Source organism: Apostichopus japonicus, chromosome 15, assembly GCF_037975245.1.
Source record: "Apostichopus japonicus isolate 1M-3 chromosome 15, ASM3797524v1, whole genome shotgun sequence".
NCBI classification, from domain to species: Eukaryota; Metazoa; Echinodermata; class Holothuroidea; order Aspidochirotida; family Stichopodidae; genus Apostichopus; species Apostichopus japonicus.
In genome coordinates, this window is record NC_092575.1 from 9,092,631 (window position 1) to 9,118,757 (window position 26,127).

The 26,127-nt window shown below is 37.8% G+C and overlaps 1 protein-coding gene across 4 annotated transcripts in view; it reads right to left on the minus strand.

Moving 5' to 3' along the window:
- Positions 1-26,127, minus strand: part of LOC139980540 (UDP-glucuronic acid decarboxylase 1-like) — a 94,246-nt gene that overhangs the window by 65,181 nt on the left and 2,938 nt on the right. For all 4 annotated transcript variants that reach the window (XM_071992256.1, XM_071992255.1, XM_071992254.1 and 1 more), the window contains exons 2-6: positions 15,213-15,264; positions 11,043-11,086; positions 9,088-9,148; positions 7,330-7,510; positions 38-202 (exon numbers count right to left, since the gene is read on the minus strand). In XM_071992256.1, coding sequence (XP_071848357.1) covers positions 38-202; positions 7,330-7,510; positions 9,088-9,144 — 403 coding nt within the window. In that variant the 5' untranslated portion in view covers positions 9,145-9,148; positions 11,043-11,086; positions 15,213-15,264. The remainder of the gene's footprint in view (positions 1-37; positions 203-7,329; positions 7,511-9,087; positions 9,149-11,042; positions 11,087-15,212; positions 15,265-26,127) is intronic.

The following is a 26,127-nucleotide window of genomic DNA, read 5'->3' on the forward strand; positions in this document are numbered from 1 at the left end:
TTTTTGATAACAAAATATACTTCCTAGCCAACCTTACCTCCATAGACTTCTGATGTTGAGGCTAGAATCAATCGAGCCTTAACCCTTCTGGCTAGACCGAGCATGTTGAGAGTTCCTATGGAACTAGTCTTGATGGTTTTGATGGGGTTATACATGTAGTGAGGAGGTGATGCTGGACATGCAAGATGGTATATCTGGTCAACTGTAGATACAAACAAGTAACAAGTTTGAAAGTAACTTTGTATTTGAATTACATTCTCCAAAATAATACAAAAGGTGTTGATAGAAATGCGTACAGCACAAATTCAGTGTTACCTTTATTTAATGGGGAGCAAATAATAATATAGAATTTGCAAATTATGAATAAAAGAAGGCAATTTATGTTCAGTTTATTGTGGAATTAAAGGTATTTATATCATAACAAAGAATCATGCATGAATGTACCAGAGAAAAGCTCAGTTGTAAAGCAACTTTGGTAGGCATTATTCTATCAAATAATGCATTCGAAAGTCAATAAAACTTACAACAAAGAAATCAAATAATGTACTGAGGAGTTGTTTTCGGCTGGTCACTGGTTTGAATATGGTTTTGGAAACATTGTGCTTTACAACTGAGCAGGAAATCTTGCCACAGTGTGTCGTTTCATTACTTATGAAAGTCAGGTAACAATTTGAGTAATAAAGAAATCATAGGGCAGCTGTGGCAGTATATCATCACTTCCAAGTGTCACAGAGTAACCCTGTAATCTATGTCATTAACAAAGAATAATTATAATAATCATAATCAGAAATATTATTTATAAAATGTGAATATCTAAGTTAACAATCTTTTATGATGTTGAGTACTCAATCATATAAAGATTAATTCAGCTAAGTAGTTGACATAATACGTGTATTGATGGGCAACAATACTGAAATACGTACACCCACTTCACTCCAAGTTGATCTCTCTGTGCAATAGAACAAACAAGTACAATCTACGATATCCTACTATCTTGCAAACTTTTAGATTTATGCTTTTTAAGAACTCATTTATCTACAGAGCAGCCATTTATATTCAAAATGGGTACTTAGAATCTCTGTTATGATCTTTTTAATCCTTTTCAACCTTTCATTCTAAAAAAAAAACTTCTAATCCTCCATCTTATTTCTGATTTGTTCATGCTTTCATGATTGTACATTTTACGTCTTTTGTGTATCATTGTAATGTGTCCCATTTATAAATTTGTAATTAATGATGGAATAAAGAAATTGAAATTTACAATGTAAGCAGTATACAAAACCAGAAGACAAAACTGTTAGTGGTTCTAATGCCTAAACTTATTCAGTGTGGTAAGCCTTACATGGGTAATATTCTTGAACTTGTGCACACCAAACTGAAGAGGATTATTATTGACTAATGCAGCCAGCAACATATAAAGGAAGGTACCAAGAATCAGTTAGCATGTTGACAAAGGCTATTTAATCACATAGCATAACCAGAAAGCCTGTGGGCTTTGTTTTCTTGCCATACAATTGCTAAATATTCTACATAAGTAAGTGACTATTTTAGAGCAAGTGACTTAAATTTGTCTGACAATTAAGTGAGAACCAGAAAAGATCAGAGAATTCTGCTGTTGTGTGTCACTCCCTTTTGGATATCAACCACTGGTAAGGATTTCACAGTTTAGAGGTTTTTATTCCAATTCCTATGTGAAATATCTATACATACAGTGAATGAATAAAAGCAAATTTTCTATTTTTTATTTTGAACATGCAAATCCCTTTAATAATTGTTATAAATTACTGAGCGCTCAACTGACATTGCTTAAACACCCCCTCAAATATGTTCACAACCTGGTATAAAAAAGGGCAAATTTTGAGACCAATAGAGATAAACATGTTGACCCCTTGAGAATTTTTTGTCCACCATTCAAGATAACCTGCTGACCCCTTAGTGCTCAGAGAGTGAACTAAATTGGGCCTGTGGTGAGTGTGTTTAAAGCAATACTACATATCAGTGAAGTTGATTTAATTTCCTGGTTGACTAAATTTACAAAATTTTTACAAAATTTAACTGAACTGATTCTGACTAAACTAAGTTCACCAAAAGAAAATATTAGTTTCTGAAAATTGACAGGTTCATTTCAGCTATAATTATGTTGAGTTATGATGTTTAAAAGGTTCCCAGACTTTGACATTTTTTACCTCTACCAATTTCAATCATGGGGCATGTATCAACCAAGCATGGCTTTGATTCAACTTGTGGTTATTGAGATACCATGTTTACAAGCTATTTTTGACAATTTTCCAATAAGCTCCAACCACTATGAATATTATTGAGATAAAAATAAAAATTGCTATTGCATAAAACATTTACCTATGATGTAATTTGTTACATCACCATACCAAGAAGGAACTAAATCGAAAATAATTTTTGTAGTGTCTATGCTTAAAACTTACTTATATACCACCTCATACTGGAAGCTTATGTATAAAGGTCATATATACAGGCGCGTATCCAGGATTTTCTAACCCGGGGGGCGCAAATTACTATCTAAGCGGAGCGCCACCATCGGTTGGCGCGCAGCGTACAAGAAAATTTCTGGTTTTGATACCCCCCCAGATCACCGGAAACGGCACTTTTCGGGCTTGAAATGACCAACCAGATGTACACTTTTGGCCTGAGAACCAGGTATTTCCTAATAGTTTTTATTCCATCCATAACCTTTTTGAATATTGTCAACCCGGCACACGTCATGTTCGACCTGATCGCATCTCCTGTGATCTTTGCTTTTGTAGGTGATTCTACGTCGCCGCCCACAATACCCGTCAGCCCAACTTTTCAAGGTTTTAAGCCCCAAATTTGTTCAGAATTTGAAAATTCCCATTTCTCGTGAATAAACTCACTTCAAAACATACCCATAATGTTGTACAAAATTTTATCTATGGACAACCAATATAGAAAAACTTCCTTCAACCCCTAACTGACCGGTCAAAATTGCACGAGTAGAGGGAAGTGTGATGCAGAATGTTGGTCAGAAATTTTCGAAAATTCAGACACAGTTAATTTATTGGTGTAGAAATATTAAACCTCTTATAACGGCTATTATAAAACTTGGTTGAAGGAAATGAAAAAATAGCATATATTTCCTTCAACCGAACACTACACACATAGGCGTAGGAGGCGCGGCGGCAGTGGCGGAGCTAGGGGTATTGGTCAGGAGGGGCGAGAATGGTCTGTAGGGGCGCTTTCGACACTATCTAAGCGGAGCGCCACCACTGGTTGGCGCGTAGCGTTCAGAAAATTTTTGAGTAAAGATACGATCCCTAGATCGCCGGAAATGACCCTTTCAGGGCCTGGCTAATTTGCAGATAAACGAAGAATAGGGTGTCATCGCCAAATTACACCAACAAAATGTGACAAATGTCAATAAGTAGATGAGAGCGCAATAAAAAAGTCAATAATCGCGAATAAGTAAAAATTGGTAAAGAGCTGAAAAAGGCGCCAGCAGTCCATTTGAGTCCGTCAGGGGGGGGCATTCCCCGCCCCCCTGACCGTATGGACGCTCCGCCACTGCGCGGCGGGGGTGCAGCCCCTAATTCGCCATTACTAATGTAAAAGAGAGTTTTGACATAATTGGACCTCCATGCTTTTTATACATCTACATGAGACATGTCATTGTTTACATTAGCATCCCGCGGTATACTGCGCAATTTGAACGGACCGTACGGTACATGATGGCATGCGATGTAATAACCGATGCTTGCTTATATGATATCGACATTGACACGTTGAACGTGCGCTTCGCGCGCGAAAATTTTTGGTTATTTTTTCAGGCAAGTCGGACAGTTTTGAGGCTTTTCATCCTGGAACGCCATTTTCATGCTCACTGATATGATGTGATATCTGCTGTTTGCTTTACAAATTCGAACAGGCGCGTAGCGAGGAATTTGCCAAGGGAGGGGCGAAGCCTGTAGGCAAATTATCTAAGCGTAGCGCCACCATAGGTTGTCGCGAAGCGTACAAGAAAATGTTGGCAGAAAATGCCTCCCAGATCGCTGGAAATGGCACTACCCAGGACCATTTGTTAGCGCGAAGCGTACAAGCAAATTTTGGCCGAAAATGTCTCCCAGATCGCTGGAAATGACACTTCCCAGGCCTTTTAAGTTGCATCTAAGCACTTTCTTTTTTGAAATTACTTAGCGATATCATTTAAAAAAATGCTGAATGGGGGGGGGGGGGCGGTCGCCCCCATCCTAAAATGCGTTATGTTCCCCGACGACACGGTCGAGTTCGAGACCAGCCACAGTTGGTTTCATAGCACAATTCTACACACGCGTTATGATAGACCATATATAGTATATATATAGATCATTAGTGAGAGAGGAAAATGGAAACGTCAAAAACATGGAGTTGTCGGTGTAAGGGGTAGGGTGAGGCACACTTTTACGAAATCATTGATCCGTCACTGGCTACCCTTCAGCGCTGTAATGATGTCACTGTTCCTCTTTCTCTTCCCGGTGTCTTCGCGTTTTTCTTTAACTTTACTCCCTCCTTTTCTCCTTCTTCTCTCTTTCTTCTTTTTCTTTTCCCTTCCTTCCTCTCCTCCTCCTCTTTTTCCCCTCTTTTTTCCTTTTTTCTTCTCTTTTTTTCTCTCCTCTTTTTCTTACCCGGGGGGCGCGCGCCCCCAACGCCCCCCCCTGGATACGCACCTGTATATATGTCAGTGAAGAAACTGGGAACAGAACTTACAAGCTTGGCAGTCAACGAATATCATCTAAATATATCTACTGAAACCCACGCATTTTTATTACTATTATTAGTTGGCAAAATCCGGACAGCGCACACAACATAGTTTGGCGACGAGGATACCAAAATTCGTACTGATAAAGCCGTGTTAAAGTTGTTAGATTCAATTTGAACAGACCGCTGTAGTGTTTGCCGTATACACTAAAGTTCTTGAGTATCTTAGGACATACGCAACGTCCAATATGTAGTATACACACAAGTTAATATTTGTGAACTTAATGATAGCACATATGTGAAGACCTAGTTATTTGTTACTGAAAATGATAATACTATTGAACGATGGCTATGGATGATGTAGGCTTATCATCGTTGAAACAGTTTGACCCACATACTGCAACGTCAAGTGGCTGGAGCCAGGGACGTTGCTGGGGGGGGGGTGTCTCACCCCCAATCTTGATAAAACTGGCGATAGTTGGAAAATTTGAGTGCGACATCGGAATTTCCGACTGTCACAGTCTAATTTTTCTGACTGTTGTTCTCTTATTTTCACATATTCTTGTAATTTGTGAGTGACCTAAAATTTTCAGTCAAAATTGACCTCTAATCAGTCATATTTACCACGTTTTCCTTGTCAAATTGAGAAATTGTATCTCGCGATCCTTATACTCCACCATACAAAAACTTTGTATGATTTTGAATACTCTTAAAAAATGCCTAATACTGTACTAAGTCAGCTTCAATTCAGATAATTTACGTATTAACTTTCCTATTGGGTGGGTTAACCCTGTTCCCTAGCTTCAAGTAAGTTCAGGGTTTACATTGTCTCTATCGCATACGATTAAAACACTCAATGCTAATCTACGGAAGCTTAAAAATGCCATCAACATAAGAAAACTTTGCCCCATAAGTTGACATTCTTTCAGTAAATTGTTTAGAAAACAAGATAAAATCTTATCAAAAATCAGAAAAATGTTGGATTGCTCAGTTGCTTTAACTGAGCAATTGAGCAATTTTCTGAAAAATGTTTAATTGACAACTTATCATATCTTGTCAATTGGACATTTCTCTGCAAAATGTTTAATTGACAACTTATCATAATTTGTCAATTGGAAATTTTGCTGCAAAATGTTCAATTGTTCACTTCATTCCATTTGAGCAATTGAACAAATTTACTTAAAAGGCAGCAGTCGGAATTTTATGGCTCCAAAACCCATCCAGTTGGAATTTCAGCCACTACCCCCCCCCCCCCCCCCCCAAATCAACAGGCCTTAGCTTCGTCCCTGAATGGAGCAAATGGTTAAAAGTGTCGAAATGTATGTTGTGGGAAAGGAATAAATGATACGACTCAAAGGAGAGCTTAATTACTGAACTGTGCTGGAACTGATGGTCAGGATATTTATTATAGTTAAGTTGGAGAGGATGGCAGAATTGAAAATAAAAAGACAGACCCTGCAGCGAATGTATACGAGCAGTGTATAAATTTAAGAAATTTCAAGTGATTGTCCCCAGGACAACCAGCTCACCAATTTTTGGTTGTCCTGCTGAAATTTTGGTGGTCCTGCAGTGGAAACATGTGTAGTAAGGTTAAATGTATTTGGGATGGTCAAAGGAACTCCATTAAGGAGAAGATACATTTCATTCAACTTCATCACTTTATTTACATCTTCTAACTAAGAGCCCCATATTGAAGACAGGGAACTTGGCAAATTAGTCTAACACAGTGGACGCAGAAAGAGAGATATATGGAGGGGACATTCAAAGAGAATCTGAGTTTGTTATGAACTGTTCCCTTGAAAATAAATAAATAACCATGGCATTTTTTGGGGAGTGAAATTACCAATTGTGTACGAAAAGTAAGTTGGTTCACCTTTCAAATTTTACACTTTCAAAAAATTCACGCGAAACTGGCATATCATGCTGAATGCAACTAATGTCATGTCAACAAGGCTCTAGTACACCCATTCATGAATAAACCGTAATATCAACTCTGTTGCAAAGCAGGGGGAAAAGAAAGTATTTTCTAGAATTCCAATAATACGCAAAAAATAATATTCTACCATAGTTAAGTGTATAGCAAATAGCCTAATCACCTCGTCGGTTACGGATAACACGTAACTACAAAAACACAACTAATTGTATTTTGCGAAGTTGACGTTTTCTACAAGAACATGGAAACAATATTTAGCATTAAGTGAATCATGCCAAGTGGCCTAGAAACACATGTTATTACAGTACAAGGTTTACTTTCATAAAGATGGCCATAACTACAGGGGCCTTGATATCGTGCTATGCGTGTATGGTATGCACTGTGCCTCGTGTGTCATGGGGAATAGATTGTTTTGTCCATGCGAAGGAGTTAGTTGGCTTGAGGTGTGTTTTACTACCTAAATGTTACAGGGATATTTTACCTACTTTCTGGAACGTCTAAGATAATATTTCGCATAACTTTACCGATCCTTTACTGACTGGTAATAGAGGGCACACAGTGTTAAAAGATTACTAGGACATTCTAGGCATGGTGGAACAAGGGTGCTAAGTTTGTGGAGAGAGGTAGGCAAGAAACGAAGTAAATCCTCATGTCCATCATACTGTACTTGCCTTCTATCATAAGAGGATTAACTACATCATGATTAATCATCTCAAAGTTTGGATGTCCGATCCAATGCTCCACATTTCGCTTTCTTCCTGTAAAGAAGTTGTCCACCACTGTGACCTCATGTCCATCTTCCATCAGCCGATCCACTAAATGCGAACCAACAAAACCAGCCCCTCCAGTAATCTACGAAAGTACAAGATAGAGGCAGACATGAGAGAAACCATTTGTCTCTGACATGCTGTTCTCATCTACTATGTTTGGCAATTCTAGGTTAAGTCTTCCAGTTTGTTTCTATAGCCTCTCTCTGTATGACCATCCAAATCTTGGAAAACTGTTGCACCCTATTTACTAACTTACTTACTGCCCATTATGCCTCCTGGCACATAGGGCAGCAACAAAAGTCTTCCACTCCTTCCGATCCTGGCTAATTTTTGGATGGTACCCCATGTGTGGTCCAGGTCCTTAATCTCCCCTTCCACAGTTCTTCGCCAAGTGTTTTTAGAACGTCCCCTCTTTCTTTTGCCTTCTGGTGTCCAGTGGAGGGCTGTTCGTGTGATGTCATCTATGTTCTTTCTCATTACATGTCCGATCCATTTCCACCTTCTTCTCATGATGATGTTCTCCATGCTGTCTTGATGGCATTGGGCATATAGTGCTTCGTTTGAAATGGTGTTTGGCCAGAAAATGCGACATATTCTTCTTAGACTCTTTGTGTGGAAGACTGACAGCTTATTGAGGTCGATTTTCGTCATTCTCCAGCATTCAGAGCCGTACAGAAGAGTGGAAAGGACACACGCTTTGGTACAATTTTAGCTTGGTCTTGGTGCTGTACTGCTGTGATCTCCATATATTATTGAGCATTCTGAATGCATTTCTGGCTTTATTAAGACGGTTCTTAAAGTCTTTGCCTGCGCCTCCATCGTGCCTGACAGTGCTGCCCAGGTAAGTAATTAGTTATAAGTAGGTCTTCCCCGTTTGCTTGTATTGGTAAAGGGTCCGAGATGGTCAGGGTCATCACCTCTGTTTTCTTTTGGCTGATCTTCAAGCCAATTTGCTGGGCAAAATCACTGAGTCTGGATGTTTTTTCTTGCATATGCTGGTGGGTGTGTGAAAGTAGAGCAAGATCATCTGCAAAGTCGAGGTCCTCAAGTGTAGAAAAGAGGGTCCATCTTATGCCTCTTTTTTGCCTTCAGTTGCCTGTCTCATCACCCAGTATATGGCGATATTGAACAGCAGTGCTGACATGACACATCCTTGCCTAACTCCAGTCTTCACTTGGAACTTATGGTTACTGTTTCCAACTCTGCATGTGAAATTGGTGTAAAAGCTCTTAACTACAAGAACTAGCTGCTCTGGTATCCCATAGTTGCGTAGTATTCTCCAAAGGCTGTCTCGGATGGTGGATGCTATCGAAAGCTTTTTCAAAGTCAACAAAATTAATATAAAGCTTCCTCTGCCATTCTGTGCATTGCTCTATGATATTACGTAGTGCAAATATCTGGTCAGTGCATGACCCTCTTCCTTTCCGAAAACCTGCCTGTTCCCTTCTGAGACTTTGGTCAACAGCATCTATAATACGGGTAATAATTATCTTTGCCAATATTTTGCTTGGTATTGACAATAGTGTGATGCCACGCCAGTTATTGCAGTTTTTTAGGGATCCCTTCTTTGGTAATTTTACCATATGCAGAGTACTTATTTAACATATACTTGGTCATATAAAATCTTCCAAAACCAATACTCGAGAACCCAGTACCTACCAGGATTCTTTTTCTTTCAATTTCAGGTAATTTTCTAACTTCAGGAAATTTCTTCATCGATCTGTAATGAGAAATGGCTATGATTGTTACATTATGGACACATGACCTTACAACCAGCAGAAATTCTCTAGATCAATTCAACTGGGCATAGAGTAAATGAGATGGAGACAAAGAGGGAGTGGGAGAGGCGGGTGAAAACGATGGTGAGGGAGACAAACAGAAGAGACTTGCAAGAAGGGTTTCCATCAAAACCAACAAGTTGTTACAGTCTTTATAGACCCTTCATGAAAGCAAACTTTGAACTGCATTTAGTTTCTATGTGAATGGTCATTAATTGACAAAGATTTGAGAGATGGACCAAGAAGAGGATAGATAAGATAAGAAATATATTGCAGGAGATATATGTTGAGGGTCACATCTTAGATTTTGACATAATGTTTAGTACAACTATGGATAAGGGGAAGATGTTTTGTTAATTATTTGGGGAGAAGAAATCCATGCCTCAAAAGTTTTCCCCCATAAAACATTGTGATCCATAAGGTTTTGTCATCTGCAGATACGTACATATTACTCCATAGTAATAAACAATATTGAAAACAGTAAAATGTTCAAATTTATTTCTTATTCCCTCACCTTTTTTGGCTTGCAGCAGAATAATCAGTTATTAATGCACCAACTAAAGAAACTAAAGGCCATTTACTTAAAACCTACTACAATTTTTGGAAGGTTTCACAAGTCTAACAGGTGTGGGTCCTACAATGTCTAAAAAATAAAAAAGCTTATAGCAGCTTTCTTAATTTGACACTAAGTTTGTTATTGGTGAATAAACTATTTAGTAACTCAACTCTTGATTGCAAATTTTTTTAAATGAATTACAATTTAATTCATTAATGTCATGTACTGTAGTAGTATGGAATATATTGAACTAAAAAGCTGTAAGCTCCATTAAGTCACTCATAGCTACTGTACTCTGCAGAATTTTCATACATGCCTGGAAATTTTTACTTCATCAATGGCTCATGCTCAAAGATAAAGAAAAGTTACTTTACAGTTTTTGTACATGATGCTAGTTAAAAGTAATATTTTGGGGGTTTGCATGTTCTCATTCAATTAACAGTTCATATCTACAACATCCCTTCAATTTAGTCTCCCTCAGCTGCTTTACTGAAAGTTTCTATGCCACAGAGACTTTGCTCAGTCCCAATATGCATTCAAATCAGAAGGGTCTCATAACAATTATTTTCATCACTGGCATTTTAATTTTTAATGTGATTCTACATGTGATTTAACATTGATTGAACTTCATTATTTTTTATGCTAATTCCTATACATAACTTAGAGGAGAGCTTAAACATGATAATCAACTCAAATGTTTTATGTATAGGCTTGCAGGGGTGTGCCCAGGATTTCCTGAGTGCCGGGTATACTGATCGCCGTCTTGGGGGAGGGGCCTAAGGAGAGGGGGTGTCCTTCCCTTTGAGAATTTTTTTGATTTTTGAAGGTGCTCAGATGCCAAATGCTGGCACTTGTGTACCTTTTTAAGTTTTGCTAACAATTTACATTTTTTTTTAGTGAAATATATTACGTACCTGGTAAAAGTTGCATGGTGGGTGATTAAATGTGAATTGAAGCAAATTCTTTACTTACTTGGTCATTAACATTTTTCACTTGTAAAAAAATGATGTCTTAGATGGATTATTTGCAATCTTTTTTCATCATACTTGGTACGCAGTGTAAATGGTTAGTTGACAAGCTGCACATCACAATGATTCGGCCAACGAAAGATTACTTCCTTGTATGGTTAACAACTGTCCTCTGGCAATTTTGCCAACGCATGGGCTAATTATATGCAACTGCAGATCGGTTACTTAAAACAGCTGCAACAGATGTAATCAGCTGAACTTTTGCCATAATATGAAAACTCAATTAAATAAAAAAAGTGAATTTTAACTTACAGTTTTTCCAGTTCTTCGATTCTCTTTTGCAAAGGTTTGACAACCTGATGGAGGTAAGCACACAAACCTTTAGTACAATCACTATACCAGTTTAAAGTTAAGAGAGATCAATGAAAATAGATCTATTTATTTTCTAGCTTTATTTTTACAGAAATCCTGCTAACTAGCACTTGATTGTCCCAATCAGACAATTTTCTTACCATGAAATTTCTATTATGTAACACTCTTATTCATCAGCCAACAGTTACCCCAACACTAAATGAATGAACTAGTCTTAATTATTGAAAATACAAGTTCTTGGAAATTTCATTTTATGGACTAAATGTAATTGTATCTGAGCACAGACACATTGTCGATTTCAACTAAAAACCTGCCTCACAACTACATAGTGAAAATCTCTCTTTTCATCAGGCACAAATGTGCAAGTTGTAAAGTGGTTTGGCAAGGATAAATTCTCTTAGAAACACTGACTAGGATATAATTACAATTTGTAAAGAGCAAAACTGCTTGAGGGAGAGACCTCAGGATCAGTGTTTCCTCTAAGAAATTTCCCATTGCGTCAAAATGGCTAATATCTGAATATTTGACTCACCCGTCCTGGGGGAGGGGTCTAATGGGAGGGGTAAAATTCCGGGAAAATTACTTTATTGAACCAAAAACACAATCGGTCAATGTTTTCGTGAATTTTCACGATGTTACATTTTGTCAACAGTATTAGTATCAGGGGCGTAGCCAGGATTTTCAAAGTTGTAGGCACGACTTTCTGAGCAGAGCGCCACCATCGGTTGGCTCGGAGTGTACACAAAAATTTTTGGTTTTACAAACCCCCCAGATGGCCGGAAACGGCCCTTCCCGAGTGTTCATTTTGGTTCCCTGGCCTCTTGGTAACTTGAGACACCTCATTCAATATCACTTTTAAACCAAAAAAATAAACGAGTTAAAAAAGTACTTAATTCAATACTACACCATGTATTTAAAATTAGCAAGGTACATGTACAGAGTAAGCCAGTAACAACAGGCAACAAAGTGCTACAGCTCTATAAAGTCAGTTAATCAACGATAGGCTTATTTGACTGTGGAATGTTTCTTAACTGAAATATTATCTGCGTAAACAGGTTCTTAACTAGATGTTAAGAAACTGACAAGATCGGATCCTAGTCTTTTTCGGCAGGTAGAGTGTTGATTAAAACGGCACGCGATAGAAATGACAGCCTAGATGACAGAAGAATAGGTCACCTAATTTAGCCATATTCTTGCTACGATCATTTCAATAGTTTTTCCTGTCTAGACTCTAAAACTCGTCCAGCAAGCTTATGGATTTGAGTTATGGGTATTTAAAAAAAAAAAGAAAACTTGGCCAAAAAAGTGTAGGCCCAGGCCTACAGTGCTACATACTGCCTACGCCCCTGTGAACTAAACATCGGCCAATCCAATGTCTGATTTTAAATTGAGGCATGGAACCTGGTTACCCGGAGCTTTATTTAAACGATGATTGCTAAATAATAAGAAATTAGTTCGTTGCATATTACGCTTTATTTTTACAAGCTAAATTTGGCTCAAATAAAGTGCACCACTTGCAATGCAGGGTAGGAATTTAGAATTGGCCTTGGGGGGCTATTTTGGAAAATGAAAAGTTAAAAACGCCCCCTTAATGTATTTACGAGGGCTTTCTTAAGGTTTAAGGGGGCGCTTTTCCAAAGTTCAATATGCTGTTTACGGAAAAGATTGTAAGCATTCATCAGGATCAAGTGAGCACAAGTACCCTCTTCCTAGTTAGCTGCGACCGTATAGCAAATTCCTTGAAAGTTTAATTGCCAAAATTTGCGATCGTTTAACAAATAACGTCAATCCACCGAAAATATGACGAAAAACCAATAACACATCAACTGAAATAGAGAACACTGGTTTACTTCTACTGAAGGTGCCCTTTCCTTTAATCATGTATTTTTTCGTGTGAGGGTAAAATCACCCACCACCAAATACGAAACCATTATACCAATGAAAAGTTATCGAAGTTAAAACCTTCAATTCATCGCCACAGCAATTGTGTACATAAAATACAACATTCCATCTCTAAGACATAGCACATACCTAACAAACAACTGCCGATTTCCAGCAATTTTTTTTTTTTTTATGTTTTACTTGCGACACAACTTGAGCGAATAAACAGATGGCTAGGTTAGAGTTCCATGTTGACTTCGTTTGAAGTTAGGCTACCATGTGGTCGGAGATTTTTGGGGATTTGAGGTTATTGTCGCTGGTACTGAAATTGCTTACCGGTGGCCGTAATTTGCCAGTGACTGCACGGGAAGTTCCCGGTGATTGTGCGCGACCCTCCCGCACTGCTTCAAATTTGATCAAATGTGATGCGGGATTGTGAGAACTGTTTGTGCAATTCCCGCTGCTACTACAAACCCTAGCTTAAGCAAAAAACATGTCACAATTAAATTTACACAGACACCTGATATTACCAGGGCGATTTTCTTATATATCTTTTTCGCCCTCGCAATTGTGCTTTTGGAGGGCTTTTTTTAACACTTGCTAGGGCGAATTGCCCGTCGCCCCGCTTATTTCTGACCCTGTTGCAATGTTATGTAAGGTAGGCTACACTGCGAGCTTAATCTGTATAGAAAAACAGCGCTACGGTAAAGTTAGCGATCGCTAAGTTAATATTTCTGACGATAAATTGGAAACAATTTACAGTAATAATTTCTTCACTTCAAGTTGAAGTTCTGAACACCATGCCTTTTGAACGATTTTTTTTCTATTCACACTGTATAAAAGTCAGGAGAAAATGAAACCCTTTTTTTTTCTCTCTCTCTGAATGCCAGTGCATCAAATCGGCAAGCCATTGCGTCAAAATCGCGTCATATCGGCTTAGCGGAAACACTGCTCAGGATTAAATTATTGTAATCCTTAGATGACTGGTCTTAATATCAATCTAACCAAATTTCAATAAGAGCAATTTCAATGGAAAACCAAACCAGCCCAGTTGTCAGACAGGCAACCAATATATGATTACAGTAAGAGGAATACATCATATCTTCTTTTAAGCATAAATGATCATTTACGTTCTTAGAAGGACCATGTTGTCCAACAACAACAAGCAAACTTCTGAAACTCAATGATTGCCCAACAGACTATGCTGCAATCTATATTTGTACACACTTATATGTACACTGAAAGATGTGCTTGAAGGAAGAATGAACGGGAAGCGACCAAGAGGGAGAAAGAGAATAATGTTGATGGATGATATCAGAGATGGCAGAAATTATTTCACTATGAAGAGGAATGCAGAAGAGCGGTTATTATGATTTTGTGTTTGGTGAGGGACCTGCCTTAAGGCAGATCACCATTAGAGAGAGATATGCATCACTAAACTTAAGGATCACAGAAAGAAAACCATTAAACGCCCTAATGCTCAATTACTAAAAGTTTGACAAAACAAACAAAGTTAGATCAATAGCTTTCTTTCACCTATAATGGCTGGTACCTGGAGCTAGTACACAGGATATGAGAATGCAATTTAAGCTATAACTTCTTTTGTGAGCACTAAGGATTTAGATGACAGGGTATTTGATGATACTGCTGGCCTTGTTAACACATGCTCCACTGTTATGACGGTACCCCAAACAAATAATCCTTTCTCCTAGAAAACTGAATTTGCCAGTGAAATGTGTCATTTTTTACTCATTTATAACACTATCCATCCTGTTGAGGTTAGCAGTATCTGCCCTGCAGTGATAAGCAGAATAACACCTAGATGAATCATAACAATACAAAAATAGCTGAACTGAAGGTTAGTTATATCCAAGAAAAGATGACCTGAAAAGCAACAAAAAAGGCAAGGCAAGGCAAACAGGAAAAACATACATTTGAAGAAAATGTATGTCATGTATTTCAGACAGTAGTTTTTCATTGACCCTTCCCCCTTAAAACCAGAGTGCAAAAATTGGGAGTAAATTTCACATTTTGGTGAGTAGAATTTTAGACTTGATCGCCAGTTGGTGAGAAGTTTAAAAAAAATTGTCGAGGCATGATGTACACTAAGGCTAACACTTAAAATATTTAATGCAGGATGTTAAAGCAGTATATAATTCATTGCTCTTAGTAAATTTGATATGTTATGGGTTCATATACACAAGATAAAGAACATCTGATCAACAGTACCTCTCTTCTTGTTCAACTGTATCTTCACCTCTCCCTAGTCTTCCAAAAAGAACTGAAATATCAAAGTTTAAGAAAGTTAGAACTTATAAACAAATTAAATAATTCAACCTTGTTAGACTTTAAATCTATGAGAGGAATAGACTATGACAAAGTAATAGTTAACAAAGTAAACTGAACATAAAACAACATTATTGAAGGCTGAATTATCAGGGATGAGACTGAGCCGGGGGAAAAAAATCTGAAATTTATCGATCGCCGTCCTGGGGGAGGGGTTTAAGGGGAGGGGGTTACCCCTCCCCTTTAGAATTTTGTTGTCAGGTAAGGAGGGCTTAAATGCAAAATGGTGGACTCTAGATGGAATCTATCACATCACGTAACTCGCCAAAAAAGTGTGGAATTTCTGCTTGTATAATTTATCCATTAGCTTTTTTGAACCAAAAAAGGCTTTTTTGCTTGCTTTGTGCTACTTGATTCCACCACTGGTCAAATTCGGTGTTCCTTCCCTTCACAGTCCAGCATGTTCGGCCAAAAAAAAAAAAAAAAAAATTAAATAAAAAAAAATAATAATAAAAAACGCGAATTACGAGAAAAAACGCGAAAATGAAAAAAAGAAAATCGGAAATCCGCGTTTCCGCCGAAGAGTCTCATGCCTGAATTATGTACTTATTTACTTACCCAATCGTACTTAAATAATGGGTGCTTACTTACCCAATCCCAGTCTTAATATGCCTGACGTAAAGCATAATTTGGTGGGTGTATGGAGGTAATAAACACAGTATTAAGCCCAAATCCAGAGGAGTGTACATTGCCATCACCCTTTTCAAAGCCCAGAGACACAAAGAACAAAGGGCACTATGGTTCCTTGCTTAGTGGAATATTAAAAGAGTTGTATACCATCACCCACTGTCATAACATTTATGCACCAGCTCTTAAACAACTAATTTGTAGCTAAACTATGCACCATATCACATTTATCCCCAAAATTTAAGTCAGCTTTAATGACCTCACTATATACCCCCCACCCCCAACACACCCAAGTACTTACATATTTGACAAAACATTTTTTTTTTATACAATACACACTGCAAGAGTGTAATGCTGAACACTTTTGACTGTTTAGATGGGATATATAACAGATAAAAAATTAATTCCCTCCACCATGGCTTGATGAGTCTCTCAACTCACAGACTGTGACTGGGTGCATAAAATTATGTGCACCATGCTTATTCTGACGATCAGGTAAATAGCCACTTGATGCATTCCATTTCAAAACATGCACAAAGCATGACTAGATCATAATGTCCATCTCTTTCAGTTTGAAATGTTTATGATCAGGATTTCCCAAAATTGGAAACGGTACCCGAGAGACGTAACCCGGTCGGGTATCTGGGTACCCAGAAAACCCTCGTGTACTGCGATTTTCAAGAAATTACATATTGGATGCTATAATAAATGAATTATAATCTCCACTGAAAATGTTTTCATGTTCAAATACGTAGGTGTAAGATAGGGTTTTCAACCTTCCTGAATAGTTTCTATTTGCATTTGTTTCTTTCATTAACTTGTTAATAACTTCATATAATTAACATCACTACTAACATCGCACTGCCGCCGCTGCTTATGTTTGCTCTACACATCTATTGGATCAGACCAAATAAATATCCAATTTAGCTCTTAAACACTTTTTACTCCTACTATCTATTATGCAGGCCCAGGGTTTGCATTAGCCGCGAGATTGCACGATTCGCGCAATTTCATCGCATTTGGAATAAACTTTTAGTTAAAAAGCCACTTGCGCATATTATTTTTTTAGTTATCCCGTCTATAATCCATTAGTAAAATCTCGTAAAAATCCTTGTCAGTGTTTCCTTCTATGAAATAAACGAATGCATAAATATTAATTGTGAGAATTCTTTCAATTTTTCCCACATGGTAGCCAAACACCACACTAAGTCAATGGGGAAATCTAGCCTAACCATCTGTTTATTCGCTAAAATTGTGACGCAGCTATAGGATATCCCTGGAATACTTTCGTTATTGCTGTTATCTTCAACCACATGGTAGCCTAACACCACACTAAGTCAACCATTGATTTCCCAAACAATAACACTTTGCGTAGGATTCAGGTAATAAATTAGGAACTGGATAGTATCGCGTCTGGCGGGTATTACCCTGTACAAACACTAACCTAATCTGATAATATTTTCTCGTTCATATATGGTCGGGGAAAATGGACAAAGTTAAGCGTAGTTCTCTAATTGCTCTGACATGCAAGGGCGGGTTAAAAATGACACATATCAGCAGTTTTATTAGTAGCCTAAAGTGCATGTGAATCGGGTAGTATTGCGCTGGGTACCTGGATACCCCCTGCAAACACTAGTTTTGATCATGAGTTTGTGTATGGTTCCAATTTCTTAACTGGATGTTGATCCTAGAACTGTTCATAACTGTACATTTGCCTATATGTAATGGTTGGTATTTTATGCAATGTCTATATGCCTAGCAACATTATGTACTGTCTTCTTATTTTCATGTTCACATGTACATTGATATGATACATTACTACCAAGTTTATACTGTAAATTCCATTTGTTTTATTAACATTGTTTTAATCGAAATTCGTCAAAAATGAGAGACTGTGCTCTGGGACCAGTTTTGCGATAGTTACATGTCAGCTAGCTGAAGACAAAATTTATGAGTTTATACAGTACTTTCAACGGATATACGCAATAGACTTAACTGTATTAGAGACTCAGTACTAATTCACCATAGATATTTACTATGATGACCATGTACAAACACAGTACGACAGGTAAAAGACTATGACCAATAAAAAAAGAAAGGAAAAAAGATACATGTAGAACTTTCTGAGAAACTTCCAATAACATTATAAAACACAACAAATCTTTTATAGAAAGACTAAAAGGTACTGGTGTAAGACAAGAATAAGCCTTACTATAAAAAATTACTGATTATTGTCCAATTATTTTCAGAAAGGTGAATGTTCCATCACGTTCTTTGTAAGTCCCAGAGAGTTAACAGTGTTGTATAGAAAAGAAAAAACCCACAATAGTCACTTCTAAACGGCATCCTGTCGAATATGCTGCAAAACTCTTCTGCATTCTTGGTTAATGGCGTCTCTCATTCTCGAAAAATTTACCGCTTGTTGAGTTGAGGAATGTAATGGTTTTGAGCTGCATTCAATTTTTTCCGACTAACTCTTAAAAAAAAAACTTTTGTCGAAGTCTAAAACAGTTTTTGCCTAGGTCTGGCCGTAAAGTTTAAATGAAAAACACCCAAATTTTTTGTGGGTATATTTGAGGGTGTCTGACGACAAAAGTAATTCCCGTGTACGGATGCAAAATTGTCACGAAACTGATGAAAAATTTGAAAATGACAAGTTATAGTACCTACATTATGATGAAATGTTACAAATCCCGGACATGCTGAACAGACTAATAATAATAAAACCATTGGAGAACAGCTATAGATTGGTGAAAAGCAAAGTGTCCATTTGTTCACTCTCTACTAGTGATCCGACTCTGAGCTGGGCTCAAAAATAACTGTCGTCCGAGATGACCAAAATCATGTCAGACAACCTAAAACCCTGGTTTATTAGTGTTCAACACTTCCAACAAAGCTTGGAAAATCCCTATTCTTTGAAGTAAAACTCTGCTCCTGAAAAATTATAGTAGCTTGTTGGTATCGCTCTCCATTCATATAAGAAACAACTAAGAAATCAATCACATTTTGGTATGTTCTGTAAATGTTGATCACTGTAAGACTAGTCACTAAAACTTATAGGCCAACTATGGAGACTTTTCGATGAACATAAAATCCCACCATTTCGCATGTATGTAGTCCTTAACTCATTCCAATTACATTGCTGTAATTAACTTGACCAATTTCGGACAATTTTTGAAGAGTTTGGTTGTTGGAAGCACTGCAAGGTCAAAGCATGGAGCTATTACGGAGCAAACACCGAAGCTTAGACACTGAGCCATCTGCCCTTTTGTATTGTGTATAACATTCACAAAGTATAGGCAGTGATACTACACTAGTATTAGCACAGTAGGTCATGCAATAAACGTAATTGGTGTTCGATCGGGGTGCAAGCTTTTTTTACAGGACGCAAACTTTTTTGAAGGCTTGCGTCCCTGGGACGCAAACTTGTTTTCTGTAATAACATTACTGTATACTGTCAATTGCGTGACATACTGTTACATGTAAGGAAGTCCAGAGCGTGTTTACGAGGAGATTTAAAAGGGTCAATTTCACATTACCTATGTCCGCCACAGTTGTCGAAAGAAAGTTTCATAGAATGAGACATTTGCAGCATACACAGAGGCAGAGTCATGCATGTGGACTCATGGGCATGAGATACTCCGGGTGCTGAAAAATCTTTCAACGTGGATCTCACAAAACTGATTCAATGTCTACAGCGTTTTACGTCAGAAAGCTAAAAAAGCTGATGCTTTTGTTGGCTGAGGTATAACTACAACCTCCAACAACACAGAATTGTGGCATTTCGGGGGAAAAGGAGTAATAAAGAATACAACTTTACACACTAGAAGTATTGTTGTGAGTGTGTTATACCAACAGTGACGTCACATGGTCACCTGATTTCTTAGGAATGTTTCAGAAATGTCTGAAGTAGGTTCCTAAAAAGCTGACTTTTCATTCCATTATTCAAGTAGTTAACTTCCGAAATTGGTAAAGTTAATTACAGCAATGTAATTGGAGTGAGTTAAGGATTACATACATGCAAAATGGTGGGATTATTGATCATCGAAAAGTCTCCAAAGTTGGTCTTTAAGTTTAATCATTGTTTTGATCAGAAAATGTTATGAGTTGAGACAATCTATGAATTTTGTGGGAAGCTTACGTACAGTATCTGATCTGACAAGATATTTTATCTCACATTATATTTCTTTTCTCTGCAATAACAGTTGCTAATGTGAAATGTGCATTCATACCACAGTAGTTTCTATTGCAAACTTTTTCGCGGTCCAATTAACCACGTGCTTCAGTAAATTTATTTTGGAGCAACATTTGTGTTAAAACTTCTGTACTTTAGAACATTGTAGTTTGATTTTTAATCGACATTGCATAAAAAGCTATTCTCATAGGCCTACTGTAATTTTCGTACAGATGATTGTTTGCAAAGAGCCCAGGATAAATGTTGGATCAGATTTTGATGATATGCGCATGTGTAGTTGACAGGCCTATGTACATGCAGTTGTACAGTGAACTGTGTGGAAGTTAGCAAGAGATATGCACACTTTAGGTACAGTGATTTTTTGTACTGATTGTTACTTGTACACATGACAGTAGTGGTCTAGTCGAGAATGCACCTGTGCTACGTACATCTATAGGGGTAATAAGGACGCAACCAATTCATAGTGGGTGGTGATCTAGTGTCAAGAGAAACTTTTCTTTGAAACTTGCCAAGATTTTCATATAAACCAAAACACACGGAGCACTTGTACCATGTTGTACACGTTGAATATTTCAAATATCGGAAGTTCAACGTTTAAAAGACTGTAAGAAAGATAAAATATCTTTTCATTTTATAACATTACATCATAATGTAGCTACTATATCTATTATCTGTCGAACAAGAAATTTACCGTGGAATGTTTTGCTCTCAACATTACTTCTTGTTTGTTCTTCTGTCTTCTTTTATTGGTCATAGCCTTTTACCTGTCGTACTGTGTTTGTACGTGGTCATGTTAGTAAATTTTTAGGTTACGCACATCATATACCAACTGCACGATAATTTTCTAAGTCGCCTAGCTTTTACTTCTGCGTATATTTGTTACAAATAGGATGCATCTCAAAGCTGTTCGATTAGTTATTGAAAATTTCTAATTCTTCATACACAAAGCCAAAGTATATCGGGAAAATTATTGTCCAATCAAATAACACGACCAGCAACACTGCCTGTCATGTTTCCTTGTTTAGGTATATGAGTTCTTTTAAGCAATCAAGGAGAACACAGTCGACGTAGAGTATTAACAAATAACATGTTATAATTTATTGCGTTACATCATGCTGTACGACACGTAACTATCTCAAAACCGGTCCCAGAGCACAGTCTGGTATTTTTGGACTAATTTTGTTTAAGACAATGTTAATATAACAAATGGAATTAACAGTATAAACTTGGAAGTAATGTATCATAAGGTCAATATTGCAAATGTAGGCATATATTTTCTATTCCTTCATCTTTCCTTTTTGTTTTCTTTATGGGGTCGAAGTTTGCTCGGGTTCAGTATTATTTACCGTGAACATGAAAATAAGTTGATTGAAGTGAAACAATACAAACAATTTTCTCATTATAAGTCTGTTTTTAAACACTAGAAAGGAAACCGTTTGTGCAAAGATAAACTATACAAAAGATCGGCACACTTTTGCCACGATAAAGTGTATTGTCTGCAGAACAAAAGAACGTAGCAACACTGATACCAGGATCGTGCAAGTTGCTTCGGATAGTTACTCATGCAGATCTTTAAGCTCCTCCCATTCTGCATAGGACTTCTGCAGGGCTAGGGAGCTCATTTTACGGTGTGTGCACAAAGTGTAAAGGGGTCATTGTGCAGTTGTGGCTCCACCAGGCGCAGACTAGATTTGGCTACATTCCCTAACTCCATGGAATTACACAAAGTCACGGTAGTATTTCGCCCAAGAATGGATGAGAAGCGTGGATTTGGATATTCACTGCTAAATTTGGTTTATTGACAGGATACTTTTTCTGTGTTTGTACTTTTGGATATTAAAACGAGTAAGTAATATGTTCAGCTGAAGCTTTGTCATCTACAGTACCGCCAATAAGTAACTTGGTAAACTGCGCTCTTTTTTGCGCTCAGTGCATTTAACCGAGCTCTATCTTTTGTTAAAACCCGCATTGAAATGCAGGTAATTGCGGGGAACTGTTTATCAGAGCGCAGATTCCGTTGGAAGGCTTCCCTAATTCTTTTCATGCCCGCTAGAAGTGTGAAGTTCATTGTTACCATCAGACGGTCAATGGCTGTAATCCTACTTAATTCCTTCCAATCCGGTAACAAAAGAATATCCATCGTCGCTGGTAGAAGGAAGACCAAAGGTTTATACTAGGTCAAGAGAAGGGATTGTGTTAAAGCAGCATTTTGCGTCCTCGACTATGATATTTGTCAACCTCACTGACTTCACTATGCCATAACGACATACATAACTAGCTTATCTATTTATATTTTACTTCAAATGGTGGCATAAAAGTCGAAAAATTTGCAACTTTCAACTGTGTTGTTCTCCAAGATATTTTCCGTTGGGAACCCAATAAACCTCGCCCATAATATGAATATTTAAACACTACGAACGTCATTGACAGATACGTAATATAACACCACGCTTGATTTGTGTAGTCTATATGGCAGTTGTACCAGGGAGTTGTACCAACGCAAAGTCTTGAATCTATTTTTAGCAACGGCTCATAACTAAACCTGCATCTCTGATTGGTTGAATTCAAACTAGTGGGTTTGGGAACTGAATGCGATTTAATTTTGTATGTGGAATACTCGCCAATTAACGTTTTTGGCAGGGAAAAACGTGGCTAATATCTTAATTTGCTGTTTTGTGATTTGATGTATGTAAAAAACTCGATGGACATGTCAAAAAAGTAGAAAACGGCGACCAAACGCAAAATGCTCATGAATAAACATACTATTCACTGATTGGTGGAATTCAAACTAGTGGATTTGGAGATATGAAAACTTTGTCGAGGACACTTTTACTCGTTATCGATATAAATCGTTAATTACTCGCTAATTAACGCTCTTGGCAGGGTGAAACTTGGATGGTACCTTAGTTTGCTGTTTTATGATTGATACATGTAAAAAAATCGATGCACATGTTAAAAAGGTGGAAAAAAGCGACCCAACGCAAAATGCTGCTTTAAGCATGTATCTTAAACTGTTTAAATTCAACCTACAATACAAATGTCCGCGCAAAAATATGTGCGCAAAATAGTTGACCATTAAATCCCCCAAAAAAGGAATTCACATTTTACCTGTACGAGGAAAATCATTGGTACGGCTGGCTGTCGTCTGATGATTTGCATGCTACAGTACTGTACAACATTCTTATGTAAATAGCTCTATTTCTGTTTCTTGTTCTCCCCTTCCTAGTGGTTATGTAATTGGTAGCCTATACTCTTCCACAACCTGTATAATTAGTAGTGAGCCAGTGGCAACAGTACTTTCTTTGTTCTGCCAAAGTTGCTGGTTGCAGTAAACATCTTCTCTTCTTACTTTCTTTTCTTAGATAAGGGATGCCTTGTCTTAGTTATTTCAGTTATAGGATAGACATTTGTATGCAGATTAGCCTGTGTAATTAGCTCTGATTGGTTCTAAGTGTTACTCTTGGTATCTAGGGTGTATAGCCAATCAGAGGTGTTAAGAGGGTCACATGTTGTTACCCTGTGGTTTAGGAGCTTCCTCCAAGGTGTCTTAGGAGAGAGAGGCAAATTGGTTGTCAGCCAGTCAACAGGGCATGTGTATATATTAGCCTCTCTTTACATAATGTAGTCTGTACACTACAGTATACATATATATATAAATTATTAATAAGTTGTCTACAGGATCTTGTGCTAAAAGAATTTATCTACATTCATATGACTTTTGCTGTCCAAGGAATTAATTGTGTATAATTGTTTTGCTATACATCTGTGTGATTACATCGTTTTTATTGGATTCAATGGAACTGAGAGCTGTGTTCTAGCTGCTAGTTGCCATTTTGTATAAAACATACCTTTACCTGGACTTAACCCATCTTGTACCTGGACTTTACCTACTCTTCTACCTTTCTTGTACCTGGACTTAACCTACTCTCCTTGGGAAGAACATTTCTTTGAACAAACAGTATATATTATTTATTGGAGTATATTCCTGGAACTCTCACCCATATATATTTTATTGGAGTAGTCCTGGAACTCTCACTCATATCTATTTTCACTGGAGTATATCCACGGAACTCTTACTACTCACCTTCTATTTCGTAATTTCCTGTTATCGGACATTCATCATTTATTAAACCTTTCTTCACCGTGCCTACCAGTCAACTACATTGCTGTGCCGTGCTGCTGGACTATACAGACCCGCCCGCCAGATAAGCTCTATCTCTTTTTTTATTAATGTGCACATACATGTATTAGTCTTGCGGCCACTTGACACCCTAGTTGTTTATATTCAATATCTCTAGTTTTCATTGTTGATACAAGTGTAATTGTGTAACAGTAAAGAGTACTTCACCAAGATTCTTTATGCTGCACACTTTCATGTGTGACCGAGAAATATAACTATTTTCTATACCTAACAGCCAGTCTTATTCTTGTTTTTTAGCCTGTTGTATTTTGTAATACAGTGGTCAGCTGTCTTCACACATCGTGACCACTAGGGGGATTCCCAATAATCCTGTTGTACAGCTAGCTGCTGTCAAGAACCCCATATCCTGCAACTCTTACACTTACAAAGTGTGTGAAATAATTGTCAGTGGAACGTCTATACTGTAAATAGCGAAACAGCGAACAATATCCAATGCACTTGTCTCATATTCGTAAGCCTATGAACAGTACTCTATAAATCAGTGCAACGTTTCCTAGCCTAATGTGCCTAAAGTCCACACAAAACACGAAGCCTAATGTTACTACTAACTAGAGCACCAATGGTGCAGAAGGGCCCACAAAACTTTATGGCCCACCAAATTTCAGGCCATTTTTCAGATTCCACCAATTTTGGGCCCATGAGGAATAACCCCCCCCCCCCCTCCGTTAGCAGAATCCTGGCCACACCACTGGCTATAATTCCTATTTTCCCCCTTTATATCCTATTTTACCCACTCTCTCAAACAATTCCACTGACCTACCCTATTAAACTTTCTCCCCTCCACCTGAGCAGACCTGAAGCACTCCTTGCCAAAATTTTGGCTGGCTGCCTACATACCTCAGGCTCAAAGACTTCTAAGAATCGGCAAGTGCTGATTGGCTATAGGGCTCTCATGCTTACAGTTCAACAGTTAATAACAACTCCCAGTCCTGCTTTAATTCCACTAACAGCCTCTGCAGAGCTTAACCACAAATCTAAACAAACACTGCAGAGACTGAGAGACAAATTAAAGGAGCTTTGGCAAAAGGTGAAGGCTCAGATTTTTTTAAACAATGGGGATTAATTGTAATTAATTAACTTTTGACCAAAAATTATTAGGCATCACCTTATTCATACACAATCCAACAATCATCAGTTCAACTTTGAATATGATCCATCAAAATCTTGAGGAGATTGAGATATTTGAAAATATTACAAAGAATGACCCCCGATGACCCCCTAAATGACACTTGACCTCAATTTTCCGAACACCCCTCGAAAGTCTCATCCCGAGGAACGTTGTGACCAAGTTTCATTATAACTGGCCATACACTGTACAAACAGGAGCAATTTGAAAATATAGGGCCGGGGCCGGGGCCACAAAAGACCCCTAGTTGATCTTTGATCTCAAATTCATGAACACCCTGAAGGTAAAACTTCCACAGTACTATCGTGACAAACCCTCAACATTGTACCATGGAATCTGTAGGAGAAGAAGCATTTTGTGTATTTCCACAAAATGGCCCATTACGGCCCACAGGTGACCTTTGACCCCAAATTTTGGACCATCTCTGATGGCCCTATACCCAATGGTCCTTGCGTCCAAGTTTCTTGAAATTCCATCAAACACTGTGCAAGTGGGAGCGGTTTTACCAATTGTTGACGGATAGAGTGATAGACGCCGCACTGTAACAATAGCTCACACCAGCATGCTGGTATGAGCTAAAAATGATATGTTACCCAGAAAGGATAAGGCACGAAGTTTCCTTCTTGCTTTTTATTACTTCTGGTAACCA